Source organism: Mustela nivalis, assembly GCF_964662115.1.
Source record: "Mustela nivalis genome assembly, chromosome: 11".
Lineage (NCBI taxonomy): Eukaryota > Metazoa > Chordata > Mammalia > Carnivora > Mustelidae > Mustela > Mustela nivalis.
The window spans coordinates 70879663-70903240 of NC_139030.1; the positions used below are offsets into that span (position 1 = coordinate 70879663).

A 23578-nucleotide genomic window follows, 5' to 3' on the forward strand; every position below is an offset into this window, starting at 1 on the left:
CTAGCACACTTACGTATCACTCCCTGCAGTGCTACCCTGGGGGGGAAGCCAGGAGGGACCCCCAGAATCAGGGCCCAGATGCGCTCCCCCCCGCAGGGAGCTCTGCCTGCTTCCCTTCCATATTTCTTGCCTTCCCACATGTTTTTTCCCCCATGTCAGAGCCCCCAGGTGCCAGAGGGGAGACGTGAGGGCAGGGAGCCACCAGGGGAAGCTGGTGCTGGGGCTCTGCTGGGGTGTGGGGCCCTCATGGAGGGGCGCCTCCCCACCACCCTCCTCCTATCTCCCCAGCCCTGGGCCCCTCCAGGAGCACCATGACCCAGAACGGAGGAACTGGTTCTTGGGTCTTTGAAGGCAGCCCAGTATTCCCAGGAAAGTGTGTTTTGTAACCAGTGTGGGAATTTTGTTGCTTTTTCCGGCAGGAAGGGAAAGAGTTTGCGGAGAGCAAGAGTCTGCTGTTCATGGAGGCCTCAGCCAAACTAAACCACCAGGTGACCGAGGTCTTCAACGCTGTAGGTGAGTGGTGGAGCCCCCAGGAGAGCCAGGGTGGGGGTGGGGCTCAGCTCTGGCTTTGCTTCTTGATTCTCCTTTCTGGTATCCCAGGACCCAGCAGAGTGTCTCCAGGGGCCCGAACTTGGTGGCTCTGTGTAAATGTTAGGGAGGGTGGGACCTGGGACAGCCTGGTGGGCTTTCTCCCAGACCACTCTCCTCTGCCCTTCGCAGCCTGGGAGCTCCTGCAGAGAGAAGAGAAGAAGGAGGGACAGCAGCAGCGTGGAGATGCAGGGCTGGCTCTGAACGGGGCATCTGCCGGGCAGGCCAGGTGCTGCCCCCACTAGCAGCAGCCACGTTAGGGTGGGGGGCCTGGGGAAGATGCCCCCCCCCAGGCCAGGAGGCTTAGCAGGGGGAGCCACTGCCTCCACCAAGGATCTGAGTCGCCATCAAACAGGCTTGTTCCTTGAGACCCAGAGGTTCTGGAAGCTGGCATCCGCCAGTGTTCCCACTTCCCAGAGCCGGTGGGAATTGTTCAGGAGAAGATCCGGGGCTAGGGGGCTTCTAGGGCCGATACAGAGAACGTTCACCTTTTAGCATTTGTGGGCCCTGCTCCTGGGCTCCCAGGGAAGCTGTGCTTTAATACTTTCGAAGGTCAAAGTGACTCGGCAAAACCTTTCCAAAGCTGGGCTGCATTTCTGCCCCCAGCACACACTGTGCATTGGCCTCACAGGAAAAAAAAAAAACCCATAAGGAACATTCCAAACATAAAGATAAGGGAAAGGAAACACCTCCCTGGTTCCTGGAAGATTCAAGTCCTATAACCTGGCACACACTAAAACCAAGATAAAAATCTGTAACTTTCTGGAATGTCCTTTGTCACGATGACATTGATAACCCCTGACATTGATACCCGATGCCCAGGCCAGGTGCGCCCGCCCTGGCCTGGATGGCTGTCCCTTCTGCAGTCTCACTGTCCATCTGGGGCTGGGCCCGCCTGGTTCTGAGAGTTGGGGGAGGAGGGGACAGGCCCGCATGGGGGTGACAGTGTTGGGAAGATCATGGGACTACGTCCACTTCCTACATCTCGGGGCGGTGGCCCCAGAAGGGATGGCATCTAATGCGACAGTTGGGGCGGGGTTGGGGGTGGGGGACCGGCCCCTCTACCCTCTCTTCTCCGGGCTCTGAGTTCAGCCAGTGATGCTTGTGCCCAGGGAACCTGAGGACACAGATTTCTAGCCCTGGTGTGAGTGGAACTGCACATATGTCTGCAGACATTCAGCCGCTTTCTCTGAGCTGGTGTCGCCGAATTTGCGAGGCTGGGGTTTGTGATGGTGCGTGTTTTAGGAGGGCTTGTTCCGAGTGAACGAGGAGGTAGGTCCAGGCCCAGACTGTGGCTCAGGGCCACAGGACATTTCTCCAGGGCTGACACATCACGCATTCACCCCATTACTGCCTGTTTCCAGGGGGAGGACCAGATGGTCTTCTGGGGAGGTTAGCCCTGATGTCAAGTTGAGGGTATTTCAGAGGGTGCGCGTTTTGTGAGGTGGAGAGGTGGTGTTGGTTTTCATCCTTGCCCCAAAGTCTGAAATTGTAAACACTAAGACACTGCGGTCCACCTGAAAAGGCTGCTTTCGCTGTATCACCGGGAGGATCAACAGCAGGACAGGAGTAAAGCATCCTTTCACGCTTACTCTGAACTCTTGGCATCCATGAGGGGCGTGCCAGCGTTTCTAGGGGCTCCTCTGCACTGGTTCTCTGCTTGCGTCCACCCTGCCACAGGCCTATCATCCCAGCCGAGGGCCTGGACCTTTGGTTGGGGCCCAGCAGGCAGGGAGCTCTGAGCTGATCAGGACACACCCCGGCATTGGCTAGGACCCGTCCAGCTGGGGTCGTCTCAGCATGGCTGTATCCCTCCAAAGGTCAGGGCTCCCGACAAGGCTCCCTCCTGGCCCCTGGTCCCTCCCTCAGCCTACAGGCCTGGGACCCCCTGCATTCCAACCTCAAGATCATGGTATGTCTTCCCAGACAAATGCAGGTTTCCCAAGGCGTCTCCAGTCATGCTTGAGAAAAGCTAAAGGATAAATACAGAAATAAAAGCCTCTGAGAGGGTCTGTTACCCAGATTTCCACTCACGCTATTTTGTTCCTTAAACAATTTCATCGGTGACAGTTTCTGACAGTAGTCAAGCCGCACTCTGTTTCATATTATTCTCATGTAGATGCAGTACGTGGGGGTGAGTCCCGGGGGTGCCAGGCTGTCTCTAGTGCTCCCCTCACCTCCTGGCTGTAGAGACCCAGGACCCCCCGGTGCCCACCTGGTGGGTCCCATCTTGGAGGCGGCAAGAGGCTGAGGTCACCCATGGCCACTAGGTGGTGCTCCATCATCACTCAGGACAAACCCTGGGGCTCAAGGGCACAGGGTCCCCGCCTTTGCTCTGCTAAATGCCAGGCTTTCAGAGAAATTTCCTGTGAGTTGACTGAGGCAATCGGAAGTGGGGGAAATGAGGATGATGTGTGTAGGACGCCACATATCTATGCCTCTTTCCCTCCCGTCTTGTCAAGTTTCTTATGGCTGTGCTGGAATTTATTGTTAGAACATATCCTTGGACGGATTTCTACCAGGCATCCCTCTTTGTGCCCCGACACTTGATGGGGTGCCTTGTGCTTCTGGAGCTCAGGTTCCCCATCACCCTGGATGTGATGGCTCCTCACCCTCTCCTCCGACCCCACCAGGCAGGTGGCTCAACCCTGCATTAGAATCACCTGGGAGCCTCCTTTGGCCGTATCCCTGGCCCATCACCTGCCCTGGTTCCATGGGTCTCCAGGGAGCTTGCGCTCAGGGCGCTTCACCTTCCCAGTGAACCTAATATTCTGGCAAGATGGGCAATGGCCCTGAGGCCAAGGGCTCTGTTCTTCCTTCTGTGGGGTGCTCGGTGCCTGGCAACATCAGACACATGTCAGCGGTTCAACCAACATGTGTCCAGCAAGAGGATAGAAACTATTCCTTCCCCGCTCCGAGACCTAAAGGAAAGGCAGGCTCTCCAAAACCAGCCTCTATCACAATAGACAGGGGATTCTGGAAGGGTCTCTGTGCCATGCTTTGCCCACCTCATGTCTGCTCCATCCTGGAACCTGTGATGGGGGGAAGGGTGGGCAGTGGGTGTGGAGCACGCAGAGAGATGCATTCTCCATGAAGACTCCTGGGAGAAGAGGTCTGCATTGGCCTCGAGTCCCCATGGGGGTCAGCCTGGGAGGCCCCTGTCCTGCCTGCAATGGGAAAGCTGCTCCCGCCCCGCTCAGCCTGGGTGTCTACCTGGGTCCTCTTTGGAGCTGGGGGAGGTGTGTGCCCCTTTTAGGTGGTGGGAGCAGGAGACTCCGGGGGTTGAGACGGGGCCCCTCGGAGGAACCCTGCCGACCGGCCTGCAACCTTACCCCTTCTCTGTCTTCTGCTTCTGTGGGAGGTGTCTCCTCCAACCCCATTGGAAGGATCCCCTTCACATGATCAGAAAGAAAACTCCAGGCCCAAGGAGCCTCTGAAATTAAGGCATCAGTAAAGCCAGATTTCATTCTCAACCCAACCGCAGTTTCTGCCCTCTCTGGAATGTGACTTTTAGCCTGATGCACTGGAATTTCCTGGAGGCGATCCTCTGAGAGACCCGTTCTCCCCTATTAGGGCGACCTCCCTCAACAAGGCTAATAAACTCTAAGACAAAAGGAGCCTTCTCTCTGCCTTTCAACACCTTTCCTTCTCTGCACCTTGACAGAACCTCTCACTACTGGCTAGACTGGCTGTGGCCCCATTCATGAGTCGCTTAATAAAGTCAATTAGATCTTCAAATTTTTTTTTTTTTTTTTTTTTAACAGCCCAGAGGACCTGACTCGATCCATTCTTCTTCTTCCAAAATGTATTCCCAGGGTGCCTGGGGGCTCAGTCCTCTGAGCCACCCGTGTCTGACTCTTGATCTCAGCTCAGGTCTTGATCTCAGAGTTGTGAGTTCAGGGCCTACGTTGGGCTCCCTTTATTCTCTTGCTGGAACTCCCACTGGCCAAACTGAGGACAATCTGAGCACCCAAAAATTATTTGTAAGTGTTGAACAGAGAGAGAGAGAGAGAGAGAGAGAGAGATACCTCCTTTTGAAGAATATGGTAACAAATGTGGAAGGAATTGGAGAATCTTCCTGGTGCAACACGCTGGTGAGGACATGGGCTCCCAGTGGGGATGTTCAGTGGGTGCTTAGATCCTTGGCTGGGGGCTCTGGGTAAACCGGCTGCTGCCTCAAGCACGCAGTGAGGAACAGGAAGACCCCTTATAGCTGAGATCCTCCTCCATGGGAGGGTTGGCCCCAGCATCTGTCCGAGTGGGGCCTGGACTGTCCATCCGATGATGCGGGACAGAAGGGACATGGAGCCCTGAGTAACCCATCAGACTGAGGCCCTGCCTTTCCCTCTCAGACCACAGGAAATGAGGGGACGGAACATGAACAAGGTAACCACCCTCTGGGGACCAATCCACACATCACCTCCCATATCATTTCACAGGATAACGCGTCTGGGCTCTTGTAAAAGTCCATGTCATGACAAAATAAGGTGGGGGACTAAGGAGAAATGCCTAACAGCAACAGTGGATTTAGGTTGTAACCTGGTTTAAAAAAAAAAAATAAATAAAAATAAAAAGAAAGAAAGAAAGAAAGAAAAAGAAAGAAAGAAAACAAGATAGCCAAAACTTTCTGGCCGTGGGGATTTTTTAATATGGACTAGAAATTAGATGATATTATAGAATTATTAAAAAATGAATCAGGGACAATAATTTTATGGTCATGCAGGAGACCATCCTTATTTTGAGGGGGAACATATGGAAACATCTAGGGGAAATGTCACGATGTCTACAACTTACTTCCAAATGGGAAGGGGGAGAGAGAGACAGAGAGAGAGAGAAATGCGGTAATAATGGTTGAAACTAAGTGGAGGGTGTGTGGATGCTCGTTAGGCTACGTTTTGAACTTCCTTGTATGTTTGAAAACTTTCATGACAAGTTGTAGGAAACATACAACCTCTTGCCCCTTCCTCCCTCTGGGACACAGAAGAGGGGCCGGAGTCTGGAGCTGCCCAACCTCACGCCCTTGTGTTGTCCTGTCTGAGCTTCACCCTGAACTCTTCTCTGAGAATGTGTGCAATTCAGTGGTATTAGCCCATTTAAACTGTTCTGCAGCCACCATCTGAGTCTGGTTCCAACGCATTTTCATCCCATTAAGCAGTTACCCTGACAACTGGCGCCCATTTTCATGTAGATCGGATCTTGCAGGATGTGGGTTTTTGTGTCTGGCTTTTCCCACCTAGCATCACGCTTTCAAGGACCCAAACTGGAGCATTCAGTCCAATTCCGTCCCTTTGTATGGTTGAATCATAATCCATGCTGGCTGGACCACGTTTTGTTTATCTGTTCATTCCTGGCTGGGTATTTGGTGTTTCTACCTTTCTGCCTCTTGTGAATTGTGCCGCTGTGAACATTTCTGTATAAACATTTGTTTGAACACCTGTTCTCACTTCTTCTGGGGACGTACCTGGGAGCGCTGTGGGCCATATGGTGACTCAATGTGTAACTGTCTGAGGACGTGCCAGACTGTTCTCCTGGCTGCTCGCTCTTCCAGGCCTGGGCCAGCACCTGCCTGCCTTGGGTACAACCTCACCCCTCCCATCCCTGTGCTCACTGCACCCTGGGCAGGTGCCCATGTAGCAGGGGCTCATCCCTGGGCGAGCTGACCTCTGCCCTCCCTGGGGTCTCCCTGTGGCTGGGGAGGTGGGGCAGCTCTGCCGCCTCTCCATGTCTGGGGAGCTATGGATGCCCCTTCCATGAATGGGAGCAGGGACAGCTGGGGTCTGGGGTCTTGCAGGCTCGCTCTGGGGCCTCCTGAGTGTGGCCCGACAGAAGTCCTGTGGTCAGGGTGGGTTCCTGAGACCCTGAAAACAGGGTGAAGGCAGAGGCCCATGGGCTTTGGGTGTGGAAGTAACTGGATAAGCCTGTCCCCACTGTTCTCATTCCCTCACGCTGGATTGGAGAGGGCCTTGGGGAAGGGGTCTACATTGAACGTACACAGGGTTGGCCAGCAAACATGTGCTATGCCTGCCTGAGCTGTCGAATGAGATGGGTGTTACTGCCCCAGGGTGTTTAGATGTGGAAACTGAGTCTCAGAGGGAAGGGCTGGCCTCTGTTGCCCAGTCGGAGGCAGGACATAGGGACATCTTGGTTGAGTTTGAAACAAGCAGCTCATGCTTCTCTTTCTCCTCGGAGTACTCAGAAAGGGGGTAAAAGGGACTGGGCTCGGAGAGGGACAGGTCAGGCTGAGGGGCTGTGCTGCCCTCTCCCAGGGGCCTCCTGCATGGGGTGGTGCAGTGCACAGCCTGGGCAGCCACTCAGAGTGGCCCAGGTGGAGGGTGCACATGCAATAGGTTGCAGGTGACCCCAAAAGGCCCCAGGTCCCCTACTCAGTGTGGGGTGCCTTCGGGCAAGTCATGGCACCTCTGGGCTGCTAGGCTCTGAGTGTCCTTTCAAGCAAACGTGCCAGGAGGACAAACAGCTCCCACGTGGCCACCACAAAGACACGTCTAAGCAAGGCCAGCTGCTTTTATTAGTACTGGAGGGCAAGTAGCCTGTGGAACGGGGAATGCGGGGGGACAGCTCCACAATTATTCCTCTGTGGGCTGAGCTGTCACCCATCCCGGGCGGGCTCGGCACCTCCTTGCAGGGGGAAGCAGGCGGGCTGTCGCCAGAGGCTGGGCTTCGCCACGTCCCTCAGGGCTGCTCTCCTCCGGCCGAAGCGTCCCACGGGCCTGATTCTGCGGCCTGTGTACCAGGCGGGATTGATGTCCGGGGCTGGGAAGGAAAGGGTGAGGGCCGTTTATGGGTGTGGGTGCTGTGTCCATGGCATGCGTACGCCGTGCACTCCCGTGGGTGGCAGGGCCCAGTGCTCACACGCAGTGCTCCCCCAGGGTCCCCAGCTCACGGCTGTCCACCTGCCCAGGCCATGCTGGGACCACCTGTGCAGCAGGGACACCCAGAAGGTGTGACAAGGCCAGTGCTGGACAGTGGGAAGCTTCGGGAAATGGGAATTCAAACTCACCAGCAAACCCTACCCCCCCCACCCAGGTACTTGGGCCGGGGTAGAAAAGGCCAACTCTGGCCCAGGCCACCTTCAGGGGCAGGAAGCGACCCCCTCCACTGTGTGTTGTGCAAGGGCAGGGGTGCCGGAGAGTCGGTGACAGGGCCTCTCTGCGGAAAAGCCTGGTGAACAGCAGGCCACACCCCTTCCAGAGCTGAGGCACCTAGCGATGCCGGGACCTCTGGTTAGGAGGTGGCCAGGCCCCAGCCAGGGTCCCTCGTCCGGGGAACAGTGGTAGCAGGTGAGGGAGGCTAAATCTGGGTGTCCTGGGCACTTACTGCGGATCTCCATGGAATGCTGGTGGGCTTGGCCGGCAGCCCCTTTCAGAGCCAGGCACAGCAGCAGCAGGCACAGCAGCCAGGTCTGCAAAGCCTTCATGCCCCCTGCTCCTCACTCAGGCCCTGCTGGAGGTGGGATCCCACACAGAAGGGCGCAACCTGGGGCAGAAGGGCCAGAGTGATGTTATGCACACGTGCAGGTGTGTGCTCACCAAGGTGGCTACCCTAGATAATGTGAGCACTGTGTGTGTCTGTGTGCACAAATGTGTATACACACGTGAGTGCACTGCATTCAATTGTGTGTGAGTGTGCACATGTAAGTGCATGTGTGCACACACGAGGTGTTAGTGCATTTGTGCTGGTGTGCATAGGAGTGTGTGCACGAGTGAGTGCATATGGACCGGTGTGCATGGGTGTGTGTGTGCATGTGTGCCAGTGTGCATGGGAGTGTGTGCACATGTGAGTGCACGTGTGTGGGGCAACACTGCATTGCACACTCCGATCTGTGCTAGGGTGGTCCTGGGCACATACCTAGCAGACAAACCCAACTCTTTGTGAAATCTGTCACCCTCCCTGGGACCTCCTTGTCTCCTCTGTCCAGAGAGAGTTACCTGAGGCCATTGTGTGTGTCAGCCTCTGACAGGCTTAGGTTTGCACCGACCCTCTGTTGTGGGAAGGATCCGGGAGGTGTATGAAAGGGGGTGCAGAGTGATGGGCTGTCTTGGACCTGCCTTGGTCTTTCTGTCCATCTGTGTTAGAGAACTGGAAGGATGGGAAGTCTCTGTACCGCTGTGCATGTCGTGCACCCAGGCAGGGAGGGCAGAGGTGAGTAGGCTGTGGGGGGTTGGTCCCAAGGAAATCAGGGTCACTGCAGAGTTGTGGGGGCAACTTGCCTACCTCAGACACGGCCAGGGGTGGGGTGTGTCATGCCTCTGCCTCTCGTGGGCTGGGACCCTGGTGCAGGCTTCTTTCCCTTGCTTAGACTAGGACCTCCGGACACACCCTAGAGGGCAGGCAGCAGCCAGGAGATGCAGGGGAGTCTGTCCTCTGTCCTTACCAAGTGCATTCACCCTCATTATGATCCCAGATGCCACCTGCTGTGTCTCCAGGAGATGGGACCTGCTCTCATGCAGCAGGACCCCTACCACGCATGGGGCATGGCAGCACCAGAGGGCTGTGGGCACCAGAGGCATTCAGAAAGTCCTTGTTCACCCTGCCCGAGTGGAGGCGTTGACCTACCTAAGGGACATCTGTCAGGCTGACTTGGTGCCCCGGCTGCAGGCACCTACATCTTTGGCACTTGGAAGACTCCTGGGAGCCCCCTTTGCTTCAGGGAGGACCCCCTCTGCTGACCTTGACTTTCCAGCCTGTCCGAGCCCCATGGAGAGTGCTCATGGTCTGAGCTATTTAAAATGACCACCTCTCTCCATTTCAGAGGTCCATTGGGGTGTCACACACTGGGCAGTGTTGAGGTCCCCAGTCCGGAGGAACTAGCAGTTATCACCAGGAAGCAGAGGAACAAACCAGACTGGCTGGGCTGTTTCTTGTTCCTTTGGGCAGGACCCATACCAAGTGATTGGCATTGGAGAGGTTGGCAGCGCCCAGCTCCCGGTCCCCAAGGACCTGCTTCTCTGCCGGCTAAAGATTTTTGCTGCCGATCCGTTGGGCTTCCCGGTCTGCATTCCCAGAGGAGTTGCATGGGACAATTTGCCTTTTGTCTCCACTGCGGACCACGCTTCAGTGTGGGGGCCCCTGGGCAATCTGGTGGCCCACAGACACACCACTCTCTGACTCAGGGAGCAACCCCCAGCCCGCCAGGGAGGATAGTGAGCGGGAAGGAGCCCAGAGAAACAGCGCGAGAGCTACTCACCACAGGTCCCTACGAGGGTGGCGGCGAGCGTGCTGCGGCTCGGTGGTGACCCAGACAGAGCCAGCTCACCCCCTTTTATTACCCGAGGAGGAGGCAGCCCACCCCCCAGGTACCCCCCGCACCTCCCCCTCCCTCCCAGGGCGGCATCAGGACAGAGTCTGCGCTTTTCCTTTTCTGTCTTCTATTTTTTTTTAAAAAACTCATCAGCTATGTGATTTGTCCCTTCCTGTTATATAATTGCATTTGGGTCGAGTGGTTTTAAAACACATTAGCCTTCCTTCATCACGCTGGCCCCTGGGCTGACAGCAGAGTCCCCGGCGCCCGTAGGGCCCGCTGTGAATGCAGCATGGTGGCTCGAGCCCCCCAGCCTAGCCCGTCCCCGCCCGGCATCTGCCCTCTGTCCCCGCCGGTGACACGCAGACCACATTTGTCCCGTTTCTGTAATGCCCAAAATGCTTTTTCCTAGGCCTTCCATAGTCTTCACAATTGAGGTGTGGAACGAGCAAGTTTGTTACTGTTCTAAAACAAGTAAGTTAATTTTTATTGTACAATAATGAATAAATTCGTTTTTTCTTATAAAAGCAATTTGTATACATTTTGGAAGAATTTAGCATGTGTTGGAAATGAGGGGAAACAGCACCAGTCCCATGGAGGAAGTGAGTCCTTCAGCACACGTGATGTGTCTCCTTCTAGGGGGGCGTCTCCCTGCCCGTTGTCAGGGTACGTTCTCTGGATGTCTGCACGTTGAATCTCGCTGCTTCCCTTCAACAGGCCCTCAAGTTGTTAAAAGAATAGCTTTAAAATAGCTGCATGATACTCTACAATCTAACTGCGACTGAGGAGCTAACTTCGTGCTTGGAATGATTACAGAGGACGTGAAGGTCGTGCACTTCTGTGGCCAGAAGCCCCTTCTGGGGAAGAGGGCTCCTGGTGGCTCCCCTTGGGTGAGCGTGGGGGGACAACCCCCCGCTTCATGCCTCTGTCAGACTTCTAGCGAAAGCTTCGGGGTGCACATGACCCTCAGGTTGTCCGTCCCACGCACTTCTCCCTTGCCCCGCAGCTGCCATTCCCGGCAGTGAAGGTTCTGTGGCTCCCTGGCGATGGGGAGTATGGGGACACAGCAGGGGCAGGGCAGGGGGGGAGGGTGGGCGAGGTCTTCTGCCCTGGGCTGCAGGGTAAGGACACCAAGACTGGATTTTGCCAGAATTTCTGCATCATCTGTGGTCAAAAGCTGCCAGTGCTCGTGGTGAAGAGTAGTGATGGTGACACAGGACACTCTCTCCTGGGGTGTGGTCCTGTCTGAGGGGGTCGTCTGGTGATCCCCACAGATGTGTGCGCAGTCCCAGGGCCCCCAGTGCAAGAGAGGAGCCGTGGGAGTACGTTTGCCCATGTGTACACATGCACATGTATGTGTTTAGGCGTGTGTACGTGCACATGTAAGCATGTACATACATATGTATTTGTCTATCTGTACACATGCATGTGTGCACATGCTTGTACTTAAACATACATGGTCAAGCGTACATGTGTGCACGCACGTGCTTGTGAATGTGTCGGACAGTGAATCCTCCCCTTTCAGCTAAGTGGCTTTGTCCCAGTATGGCATTGGTCCCTTGCCACTGTGGGGGCCCTCCAGCAGGTGACGGCCAGCAGCGGGGCTGGGAGGCGGCATAGGCATTGCGGCTCGCTCCCACCTGCCCTCCCGTCCTTGAACTGCCCTGCACACAGAGTTCAAAGCCATCCATGGTCCTGGCCCTCGCCCACCTGGGCACTCTGTGTTCAGTCAGGGGTCAGCAGATCTTATCAGCTCTGTGGGCTGACATCTCTGCTGCAGCCACAGGTGCTCGGCCATGACCGTGGGCGGCTGGGCTCCGGTAGGGACTCTAACAAAACTGGGCTGTGGGCTGGACTGGGCCCCTGGGTGGCGGTCCACTGCCCCCTGTATTTCCAGCAGGCAGATAACTCATTGCAGGTGTGGCTCCTGGTGAACTGTAGAGGGGGGCCCTCAGACCCTGGTGGAGAGACCGCAGTCTGGTTTCCGTAGTCCAAATGCGGGAGGCCGTGGCGACCCATGTGTGGGATCAATGTCCTGTTGCTAGTCGAGTGCAGGGCTTCTGCTCTCCATCCGGCAGCCCCACCCAAGGTTGGCCAGCACCTGGGAGGCTCACAGCCCTGTGCATGCTGTCTCTTTGGGTCTGCAACTATGAACTATGACCATCTCAGGGGACAGTCAGGACTGGGACTGCAGAGGCCACTGGGGGTTCACGGTCACAAGGGACACCTCAGAGAGTCCACGAGGGCATGGCTGCCCTGGAGCCTCCCCTGGCCCTGTCCTTCCTGAGGCTGGGTCTTGGGTCTCCACTGTCCTGCAGGAAAGTGTCACGAGTCCCACACACTCTCTCTCTCACTTGGGCCGGTTTGAGTGGGTTCCGCTCCTTGCAATGAAAGGAGCCCCACATTGAAGAGATCCTCCTGAGGGACTCACCCCTCCTTGTTCTTCATGTTGGCATGATCAAGGGGATCCCACTTTTTGGAGCAAACTGACTGCTTTTGAGATCTTTGAACTTTTACCTCTAACAAGGGGGATGTCTGGGCACATGCAGCAAGAAACGTGATGATGGGTGGCTGTTTTGGGGCCTAGATTTGGGACCATAATGGTGCAATGGGTCAAATAGTGTCCCTTCAAAATTCATGTCCACCAGGGACCTCAGGATGCTACCTTATTTGGAAATAGGGTCTTTGCAGATGTAATCAAATTAAGATGATGTCATGCTGGAGTAAGGTGTGCCCTGAATGCAGTCACTGGGGTCCTTCTAAGAAGAGGACAGACACATGTAGACACACTTGGGGAATGTGTCGTGAGGACAGAGTTAGAGATGGGAGTGATGTGGTCACAAGCCCAGGTGGCAGCAGCCACCAGGAGCTGGGGCAGAGGAGGACATGGCTTCTCCCTTGGAGCTTCTGGAAGGAACCAGCACCGTGAGCACCTTGAACTTGGACTTCCAGCCTCCCAAGCCAGGAGAGAGTCCATCTCAGCTGTCCTCGGCCACCTGTCTCGTACACTGTGTGAAGCAGCTCCAGGAGACAGAAGCAGTGCTCCATAAGTGTCAAGAGTGACTGATGAAATACTTCTTCCTGGTGCTTATTTCTAGAAGCAGCTAGTCCTGTGGCTTTGGCCTATGTGTCTTAAACATGTGGTCCTTCTGAAGGCCCAGACAGACATGCACAGTCTGATGGGAAAGAGGTGGCCTTGGGGACAGGGAGTCACCAGAGTCCGAGCAGCAGAGTGGCCGTGGTGGTTGGTGGGGGGTGGGTTTTCCATTGGCGACCAAGCTGCTTCTGATATAGAAGGCTGCTGAAAATCCAAACTCTTTTTTTGAAAAATTTTTAATTTAAAATCAATTTAATTCACATGTAGTGTATTATTAGCTTCAGAGGTAGATGTCAGGGATTCATCAGGAGCGTATAACACACAGTGCTCCTTCCATCACCTGTGCTCCTGCCTGCCCATCCCCCAGTGACACCCCCCCCCCTCGCCTCCTCCTCTTCAGCAACCCTCAGTTTGTTCTCAAGAGCTAAGAGTTTCTTATGGTTTGTCTCCCTCTCGTTTCATCTTATTTTATTTTTCCTTCTCTTCTCCTATGTTCCTGTGTTTTGTTTCTTAAATTTCACATATGAATGAAACCATATGATAATTGTCTTTCTCTGACTGGCTTATTTCACTCAGCATAATCCCCTCTAGTTCCATCCATGTCATTGCAAATGATAAGATTTCATTCTTTTGGATGGCTGAGTAATATTCCATTGTGTGTGTATGTATGTATATATACATGGATGTATATATATACATACATACACACACACCATATCTTCTTTATCTATTCATTCATTGATGGACATCTAGGCTCTTTCCATAGTTTGGCTATTGTGGACATTGCTGCTATAAGCATTTGGATGCATGTGCCCCTTCAGATCACTATATTTGTATCTTTAGGGTAAATAACCAGTAGTGCAATTGCTAGTTTGTAGGGTAGCTCTATTTTCAACTTTTTGAGAAACCTCCATGCTGTTTTCCAGAGTGGCCGCACCACCTTGCATTCCCACCAATATTATAAGAGGGTTCCCCTTTCTCCGCATCCTCACCACCATATACTTTTTCCTGACTTCTTAAATTTAGCCATTCTGACTGGAATGAGGTGCTATCTCATTGCGATTTTGATTTGTATTTCTCTCACGCCAAGTGATGTTAAGCATTTTTTCCTGTATCTGTCAGCCATGTGTATGTCTTCTTTGGAGAAATGTCTGTTCATATTTTTTGCCTACTGCAAATCCAAATTCTTGAGAACATCTTAAAGGACTCATCTTTAAGTCAGAAAGTCATTTCTCAAGTATGTGTCATGTAGGAAGCAAAGTCCCCGAGAATGTGTCATGTGGGAAGCAAAGTCCCCGAGAGCTGAGATCAAGTTTTAGTGAGAGATGAGCAGTAGTGGGAGCATCTTCCTGCCCCAAGGGGCAGTGGTTCTGGGAACCTGGCATCATATTGTGATCAATGGAAATGGTGTTCTCCAATGTTTATACATGACTCCCACCCAAAGGGTTTCTAAGTTTCTAGCGTGGAAACTATTAGACACAGCTCTTATGTGGGAACTGTGCATGAGTCAGTTTTCTCCAGAGAATTGGCACCAATAGTGTTTGTGTATGTGTGTGTGTGTGTGTGGAGATGTAAGAAACTGGTTCATGTGATTATGGGGCTGGCAAGTCTGAAATCTACAAGGCAGGATGACAGGCTGGGGACCCAGGGAAGAGATAAAGTTGCAGCTGGAGTTGAAAGGCAGTCCTTGGGGCAGAATTCCCTCTTGAGAGAACTTTCTCTCCGAAGGCCTTCGCCTGCTTAGATGAGGCCCACCTACACTACAGAAGAGAATCTCCTTTACTGGAAGGCCGCTAATTGTAAATGTTAATCATACCTAAAAAATACTGTAACAGCAACATCTAGACTGGTGTTTGGTCAAACATCAGGGCACCATGACCTAGTCAAGCTGGTACATAAATTTGACCATCACAGACTGCTGTGTTTGCAGGGATGTAGTCAAATGCTCCATTCTCCAGTACTACCCTTGCCTTGGGATTCTGAGCGAGTCTCTCTCTGGGTGGACTTCACTGGGGGCAACTGCAGGGGAGTCTGGGCAGCAGGAGGGAGTAAAGCCCTTCTTTCTGGAGCTGGCTCCTTCCTGAGAAGCCACAGCTGTGGGGTAACATCCGGGGCGGGCTTCACCTCCTTGCCAGGGAAGTCACCTGCAGTTTTAAATTGAACGTGAACATCCAGATGGCTGTCTGGAGGGACGGGTATGCTTGCTGGATGAGAGATGATGCTGACTGTTCTTAATGCCTTAGCTGGTCTCCATTTTCTGTTTTCTAACCAACAAAACACATAGACAGCTCATAGGTCATAATAATTCTGTGCAAAAACAGCTCTGATGTTATGGGCATTGCAGGCCTGCTTAATGGTCCCACGGCTGGCCCGCGCGCTGGATGCCAAGAGCCTGGGGATCAGAAAGCAAGCGCAAAAGAGTTTTAGCGTGGCTTTGGGGTGGGTTATCCGGCCCCTGTGAAGTGGGTGTTTCCACTCCGTGCTGCAGAGACCTTCAGATTTGTGCCTTGCTCTGTCACTGTGGTGGAAGAACCCTGACCCCCTGGAGTGCTGTGGGTGCCTGGACCTGGACTACAATGGGTCAGACACGAGATGACATGGGCAGAGTGCCTCTGGCTGCTTGCTCCAAGCTCACCTGAGACTCCGAGAGATCTTTAGGTCTGTGCCTCCAGCTCCTCATGACATTTTTCCTCTTTTTTTTTTTTTTTTTTATTCCCAAGGAAGCCCTCCCCTGAGCCAGGGACATAACCTCGACATGTGAGCAGTCGTGTGAGCCCGGGAAAGGCCGGCACAGAGTGGGTGGTTTGGGGGCCCTTTGAAATTATGACCATCACAGCCCTGGGGAGCCTCTCCTCTCTCTGCCTGGGGAACGCTGATCACATGCATGCCTTGGGCTCTCCACAGGCCACTGCCTTGGGGAAGATGGTCACTCATGCCCAACAGCCCCCTGAATACTGGCAGCACAGTGGCTCTGTGTCCATTTCTGGGTGGAACCCCGACTGCTGAGGACCCCACAGGTGTGGGATTTTCCCGTGCTCGGGCCTCCAAGTTACCGCTTGGCGAGGTCACATGTGCACAGCCTTTGTTCCTGAAGCTTTCTGCTATGTCAGCACAGGCTGGGCTCTGGGGTGTCTGGCCAGGGCCACTCCGTGCCTTGAGCCCCCATCTCTCTTCTCTAAACTGGTGGAACCGGAGGTTTACTTGCCCAAAACGGGTGTTCGGGCCTTGATGGGGGCAGGAAGGGCTAAGTCTGCTACTGGGTGAGGAAGGACAGGCACCGGGGAATGGGGTGTCCATGGGGCCCTGGGGCCAGGAGGGCAGGGGCAGCGTGGCTGTGCTGTAGGACAGGGCAGAGAGGGAGGCCGGCTGCCCGAGCTCGCTGCTACGCTCAGAAGTGAAGTGTGTGCTGGGGACTGGGGCTCCCGGGGAGGTGGGGGAGGAGGCTGCTCCCCTGCGAGGGTGCAGAGCTCCTTCTGCCGGCTCTGTGCTCTCTTTGAGGGTCTGCATGGGGGGTTTCACTCCATCAGCTGTGGATTAGAATGGGTTTCCCCACTTAGCTGGAGCGGGCTGCACGGGGTCTCCCCAGACTCTCCTCCTAGCTCCTGGAACCTGAGAATGCCACCTTATTTGGGAAAAAGGTCCTTGTAATTAGGGGAAGGATCTCCAGATGAGAAGACCACGCTGGGTGATCGAGATGGGTTCTACATGCAATGACAAGCATCCCCATGAGAGGAGGGTGGAGCGAGACCGGAGACCGACACAGAGGGCCCTGTGAGGATGCAGCTGCTGGCTCGGGACAGCGGGAGCCCCCGAGGCTGGAAAGGGCAGAGAAGGGAGTCTGTCCTGGAGCTTCTGGAGGGAGCGGGCCCTGTGGACACAGATTCAGGACTTCCGGCCTCCAGAGAGTCAACCTCTGGTCTGAAGCAGCCCAGACTGTGATGACTGGTTAGAGCAGCCTCGGGGCCCGTCGAGATCCAGGCTGGCTGCCATCACTACCCAAGCTGTAATGTCTTCAGTGTTTGCCTGGACTGTGTGCTAGCGTGGGGCGACAGGCCTCTCTCCAATCACGCAGGGGGCAGGCAGTGCAGGGGTGGAGGGTGGCCGAGAGCGCAGGTGGCTGGGCGGCGCGGGTGGGAGCAGACTCGAGAGAGGCTGGTGTGCTGCCCTTGCCCTCGCCAGCCCTGCTGCAGAAGTCGGGGACAGAGGCCAGGAGTCGCCATTCCCCCGGAGGGGGTTGGACGGTAAATACTCAGCTCTTGTTGTAGCACAAAAACAACACGGACAACAAGGAAGCTCATGGATATGGCCAGACCGGCGGATCCAGGCCTTCACACGGGGTGGGTGTCCTCAGGGGGAGCTGGAGCAGGGGGCTTTGGAGAAAAGAGGCGGGGCTGGCCTGCCTTGGATGAAGTCCCTCAAGCCGACAGGCCTCTCAAGGTTCCCAGGGGCTTGTTGGGAAGGCCAGAGGATCTGGGCAGTGGGGCGCATGGTGGCCCTCCTGACGCCCTGGGCTGCCCCACAGGACAGTAGCCGGAGTGACCAGAGCTCCCCGGGGTTGCGAGTTCATAAGTCACAGCCAAGGTCACCAACATGTGTGCGCGCAGACAGTACCGAGCCACGTGACGGTCGGAGACTCAGCAGCTTTATCAAAAGGTGGGCCGACGTGTCTATGAGCAGCAATATTCAGATGTCATGGGAAAGAACCGCGTGGAACATTCCACAGGCCCAGGTTCTCCTGACTGAGTGTAGGGTGAAGGAGAGGAATACGGGGAGGCTGGAGTGCACACAAGTGGGCACAGTGAGCGGCGGGGTGGGGGGGGGTGAGGCAAGACCCGTTCAGCTGGAGGGGCGGTGTGGAGATGCCAGGGGAGGTGGTGGCTGGTCGCTGGTGCGGTACTTCCAGTGCCCAGGTGACCAAAGGCAGGGAGCTCAGGGGGCATGGAAAGGCGCTGTGGCATCCAGGGGGCTTGAGGGACCCATGCAGGGGGCGGGGAAAGAGACTTGGTCCCGGGCAACCTCGCTGAGGACACGCCAGATCAGCACGAATCCCGGGGCCTCCCACATTGTTGGGGTGCTCCGCGGGGCCGCCGAGGGCAAGAATGCCTGCTTCACCTGACGGGCACAGGGACAATTCACAGACCCAAGAAGGCCACTCTGGCAGAAGAGACTGGTACGTTTGAGTTTGAAGTTGTCAGCACTCAAATTAGCAGTGGAGGAATGCGGCTAATGAGGGGCTGGGGTACAGGCAAGTAGGATGGGGGACCCACTGTCTTAGTCCATCAACACTCAGGGACACACCAGGGCCATCGGGCTGTCTCTCTGACTCCTGTGAACTCACAGTGACTTTAGCTTACTTTGGGAATAAGGAGAGGTGTGCCAAAAAAGAAACGGATCCCCTTTCATTTGTAGGAACCTTTCCATCACTGAGCAGTGAGTCAGGAGCTATATATTCTAGCAGCTTCCATCCCAGGAAGGGGCATCAGATCCGTCTTTTCTACAGGTCCAGCACAATCTGTAGCCTGGTTGTTCGGATCGATCCAGAAGCTGATTCCTGAACCCCGTGGGCCAGCCCAAGGACAGCATCTCCTCTGCGGTGGCTGTGTTTAGGGCTCAGTGAACGTGCCAAGCTTGCGGTCCAGGGTCTGCGTGGTGGTGGGGTGGGGCTCTGTCCAGCGTCAGGGCAGAAGACGGGCTGGCTAGCTAAGGCTCGGGGCACCACTTCTCCATCTGCTTCCGGTTCCCATTTCATTTGAACACAAACACCAGGCAGTTTAAGAGAGAAACGTCAAAGCTGGCTCAAAGTCACTTTAGAAAGTAACAGAGGATCACATGGTGGCTTCTCGCTGCAGGAGAGGAGCCTCACACTCAGGGCTGTGTCCTCCTCTACAAAATGGGCCTAAATTTAATCCAAGGATTAAACACATGAGTCCCTGTGAAGCATGTACCGCTGCTCAGTTTTGGGGGAGGGTGTTTCCAATTACAGTTACTGCTCCAAGGTAGCCCCAAGGGTCGCGGTGGGCTCCTCTGAAAACTGGAGAAGCCACATAGACACCCAGAAGTGACAGTGAATGCCAGACTGTCCCAGATGGAGAAGGACTTTGAGCTCAGCACAGTATGGATGGCAGGTGGCTGGAGGTGGCCGGCAGGCATCCCTGACTGCCCCTGGCCCTCTGTCCTGCTGGATGTCACTGTAGCAGTGGCAGCCCTGGGCCAGCCCCAACCTCTCGCCCACCTGCCCAGGGCTCCAGCATCTGCCTCTCCCACAGGTCCTCTGCATCTGCCCTGGACATAGGTCAAAGGCCCACCTGCTGCCCCATGCTCGGGCTGCCCTTGACCACAGCGTAATTTCTCCCGGTCTGTGAACCACAGGGGACCCACAGAATAGCTGTGAGGGGCTCGGTGAGGCCAGCTGGCCATGAGTTCAGTCATTCATCTTGATACCCGATTTCCTTGAATGCGTGCACACACACAGAAACACACAGAGTGCCTGACTGTGCTCTGACACTGTGTGGGGAACACACAGAGGGTGCAGCACCAAGCCAGCAGGGAAAGGGCTAAAAGATCACACCGAGAACATTCTTCTGGCTGTCCTTCAAAAAGTTTAACACCGTCCTAAGGGAAAAACATGTCAGCTTAGATGTTTCTCATGGATCAGAGCAGGCCAGCAAGGGTGGGGGCAGAGGTTGTCCGTGAACGTGAGTGAGGAGCCGAGGGTCTGGGAAAGCTGTCCCCTCACAGATGGAGTTCCCTTGTGGATGGTGTTGTGTCCTGTCTCTCCTGGACCATGTCCACCATGGAGCACAGGGAAGACGGAGGGACGGGATGGTGAGGCAGAGGGGAAGTGAGGGCAGGGCCCTGTGTTGCTCCATCTTGTTCCAACAAACCCCCCCCTTCAGGGCTGGTGGGTCATCACAGGTTTCTGTGGAGCACAAATATACACAGTACATAGTTGTGCACAGACGGGTGTGCACACAGACATATATGTGGGCATGCATACACAGATAAATGAGTGTGCACATGCACAGGCATGTACACATGCACAGAGACACACGTGGGCATACACACACAGACATGGGGCACACACACACAGATGTACATGTGTGCACACACAGGAGTACACACAGCAACACGAACATATGAGTGTATGCACATGCACAGACACATGGGCATGCACAAACAGAGGTACACATGTTGCACACACAGGAGTGCACACAGCAACACAGACATGAGTGTGTGCACATGCACAGACACATGGGCACGCACACAGACATATGAGGGTGCACACACAGGAGTGTACACACACACAGACATACGTGGACATGCACACACAGACAGGAGTGTGTCCACACATGCAGACACAAGTGGGCCCGTACATAGACATATGAGTGTGTATACATACGAGGGTGCACACACGCAGACGGGCTCACAAACACAGACGTACACTTGTACACACACATACACATGAATGCACACAGCAACACAGACACATGTACATAGAAGGTGCTGGTCAGTCACCAATGGGGCTTCTGCATAGTGTCTCTGCCTCTGCTCCCCCAGCTGTGACGCTGGGTCAGCGGCACCTGCCCCTCATCAGAGGGGGCGCATAGATAGAAAATATCTGAAAATTTAAAGCTCTGAAACCCATGGAGGTATTTTCGAACTTGAAAGCATTTAGACTTTCAAGTCCCTGTTGGTCAGTTTCTTACTAATGGTCACCAGCCCTCTGTCAGGCCCGCAGGCACCTCTACCCTTTCCCAGCAACCCCTACGCATGTCCTTGTCCCCTTGTTGGGGTGACCTAAAGACGGCGAGCCACCCCTCCCCGTCTGCCAGTACAAGCTCACACAGTTAGGAATAGCCTTTCCCCACCTTTGTGCGTCCCTAGTGTGAGATGCTTGGAAACCCTTTTAAAAATGGAGTTTGAGGAAAGAATACAGCGCCTGTGGGAGTGGACAGCCACTGCGGGGGCACAGGGCATTTGGGCCTTGACTGCAGCCACCGGCCCCAAGTCATCAAGGCCATCCACAGGACATGGGCATGACCTCGAGGTCCCCAGAGATGACCTCTTCTGAGCTGTCACAGAGCCACATGTGTGAGGTGCTGTTGGACAGGCGGCATCCACACAGGGCAGGAGGCTTCCCGGGTTCTCGTGAGGGGCTGCCAGCCCAGGTGTTCTGCAGAGCACTCTCTCCCATGGCCCCTGGGGACAGCCTTGACCCCAACATCTGCACAGGTGGTTTGCTGAATGAGATTTACTGCACGGGTGAGCTGCTGGGGCTGAGGAGTGTGTCCTCACTGCCTCAGGTGCTGTCCCCTCCCCTGTGTCCTCTCTCTCAAGGACGGTCCCCTCCCCGAGTGTCCTCACTGTCTTGTGGGTGGTCCCCTCCCCTGAGTGTACTCACTCTGTCACGGAGGGTCCCCTTCCCCAAGTCGAGACTCAGCCCAGGGTAAGTGGAGCCCATATCACTGGTATATTCTGGCATCTTTAAGAAACGTTTTCAATTTTTCTTTAAATCTTTGGTTGATTTCACTCTGTTAGCTTCTCCCATTTTCTCTGCTCTGGAGTCCTAACGCCAGCACGGAGACTGGAGAAGGGGCCCCGGGGCTTTCAAGACGCCTCCGGAGGGAGGAGACAGGCTTACCGCAAAGCTGTGGTTGGCCACCCCCTTCCTGCTGTTGGGGTTTCTCTGTGTCAGGGACCCGCGGTACACCGACTGCCGATGAAAGGAGGTCCCGTCTTTACCTTCAGGGAGCGCAGGAGAAAACACACAGTTTAGTGCTATTCTTTCTCCCTTGCCTTGGAGCGAGCGTTAAAACCCGATCTCACGGCGGTGGCAGAAATGCTCCCTCGAATGAAACGCAGAACGCTTCGGCATTTCCTTCAGTTCTGTGACGTGCCATGGGCCTGGGGGGGTGGTGTGCTCCTCAGAACAGAGGGTGCCCCTCCCCCCAGGGGTTCAGTCATGTAGAGGGGCATTTGGTTTCCCATCCTAGTCAGCTGTTTGTGAGCCACAGGTGAGCAAACCCTGGGTGCGGGCAGCCAGTGGCCTTCCTCCTCTAGCAGCTGTCGGGGGGCCGCCTGACATGTACCTGCTCCTTGGGGTGGGGGTGCAGGGGGTGCTGGGCTGCGTCTCCTCTGCCCAGCCCCATGTTCTGCGACATCTAGGCAGCCTGACCTCAGCCGCCGCGGACAGGTTTACTCCATGGAAACTGGCAGAGGCCACCAAGGAGGGCTGACGGTCGCATTTACGCAGGGGGGCTGGCAAATGAGCTCGGGGTTCCTTTTTGGGTGGAGAACGTGTTGCCAGGATTTGCTACGTGTTCCTGCTCCCAGACCAAACTCTACGGAGGGAACTGCTCACCCAGAGATCCCAGCCATGCGGCAGTGAATCCTTCTGATGTGGGGATGGATGTCTGGCCCACAGCTGAGAGCCACTCCGCCGAGACTGGCTGTGGTGGCAGGAGCAGCGTGTGGGGACCAGCAGCCACAGCTGGGCTGTTCAGCCCCTGGGAAGCCTGCCAGCTCCAGGGGAACTGGGACCAGGTGAGCGGCCTCTGACCAACACCAGGCGCTCACCTGGGCTCCTCCCGCTCAACTGGGAGCCCTCACTTGGGTGGGAGCCGTGGCACTTGCTGGAAGCTCCCCCCGGTGCTGGTGCATGTGCTCTAGGAGCCTCCTCCCGGCCCTTGGCAGGTGGCCTCATGGCTCTGAGTGGGGGCTTCACCTCAGAGGGTCTCAGGACCTGCCCTGTCTGCGGCCTGACCTGCCTGGCTACAGGGAGCTCTGGGGTGCAGAGAGGCAGCTGCACGGAGGAGAGCTGGGCACAAACAGGGATGTGCAGAAACCTGCTCTGAGGAGGTGGTGGAGAAACTCCTGGGGTGGGGGAGACAATGCACTTGGCCTCGGAGGGCAGAGGTGGGTAGGAAAGGGAGTGAGGAGGGCTCTGGGCAGAAGGCTCAGCCCAGGCAAAGGTACGGAGGTGTGTGTGTGCACAGAGCGATCAATGCCCACATGTGCCTGTGAGTGTGTCTTGTTCACCCAGGGCTCCTGTGTGGGCTGGAAGGTGAGAGTCTGGAAGGCTGTGCTAAGAAATCCCACTCATTCTGCCAGCAGGTGGGAGCCAACGATTGTTTGGGAGCAGAAGAGGAACACAGAGGGAGCTGCGTGCTGGGACCGTGGCTGTGGGTAGAGCTGTAATGAGGGGGTTGTGAGGGCAGCTCAGACGTAGGGACAAGAGGAGATGCCATGGTGGCTCAGAGGCCTGGAGGCCTGGAAGTCCCGCTGGGGGACTAAACCCTGACCCAGAAAGGAGGCTGCTTCCCTCTGGTGACCCGTGGCCGGGCTGTAAGGGGAGCAGCGCACCAGCACACGATTCCCCGGCAGCCTGGCCGAGCACCACGGGAAAGGCAACCGGGCCTTCCCTCCCATTCACCCTGAGCGAAGCTGATGTCCTTGTTGCTACTGAGACATCAAGGGAAGCTAAGTCGTGTTCTGTGCCTTGCCTGAGAGGGTCGGGAGCTGCTGAGGCCAGAGAGCCCTTTACGACGCAAAACATGGAGAACACCAGCGTCACCTCCTCTGTGTCCTCAGTGCAGAGAATTCCAGAACACCCAGCCACCGCAGTGCTTCCTGCC

The 23578-nt window shown here is 55.5% G+C and overlaps 3 protein-coding genes across 8 annotated transcripts in view; 1 reads left to right on the top strand and 2 right to left on the bottom strand.

Annotated features, from left to right (window-relative positions):
* Positions 1 to 19528, top strand: part of RAB17 (RAB17, member RAS oncogene family) — a 45730-nt gene extending 26202 nt beyond the window's left edge. For 2 of the 4 annotated variants that reach the window (XM_082691048.1, XM_082691047.1), the window contains 2 exons: positions 420 to 513; positions 721 to 4326. In XM_082691048.1, coding sequence (XP_082547174.1) covers positions 420 to 513; positions 721 to 833 — 207 coding nt within the window. In that variant the 3' untranslated portion in view covers positions 834 to 4326. Of the gene's footprint in view, positions 1 to 419; positions 514 to 720; positions 4327 to 4352; positions 6020 to 18444 lie in introns of those variants that run through there. The other 2 variants (XM_082691049.1, XM_082691050.1) reach the window with 2 other exon arrangements.
* On the bottom strand, positions 6215 to 10277 carry PRLH (prolactin releasing hormone). The gene is made up of 2 exons (XM_082691055.1): positions 7924 to 10277; positions 6215 to 7359 (listed from the first exon to the last, which is right to left on the bottom strand). The coding sequence occupies exons 1-2, from the start codon at positions 8021 to 8023 to the stop codon at positions 7196 to 7198; spliced, it is 264 nt and encodes an 87-aa protein (XP_082547181.1). The 5' UTR covers positions 8024 to 10277; the 3' UTR covers positions 6215 to 7195.
* MLPH (melanophilin) overlaps positions 19524 to 23578 on the bottom strand; it is a 42634-nt gene continuing 38579 nt past the window's right edge. For all 3 annotated transcript variants that reach the window (XM_082691039.1, XM_082691038.1, XM_082691037.1), the window contains 2 exons: positions 21586 to 21686; positions 19524 to 19863 (listed from right to left, as the gene is read on the bottom strand). In XM_082691039.1, coding sequence (XP_082547165.1) covers positions 19837 to 19863; positions 21586 to 21686 — 128 coding nt within the window. In that variant the 3' untranslated portion in view covers positions 19524 to 19836. The remainder of the gene's footprint in view (positions 19864 to 21585; positions 21687 to 23578) is intronic.

Coding starts and splice junctions, on each gene's coding strand:
- PRLH (XM_082691055.1), bottom strand. CDS start 8,023: ATGAAGGCTTTGCAGACCTGGCTGCTGTGCCTGCTGCTGCTGTGCCTG. Junction 7,360..7,923: donor GCATTCCATGGAGATCCGCA/GTAAGTGCCCAG, acceptor TTTCCTTCCCAG/CCCCGGACATCAATCCCGCC.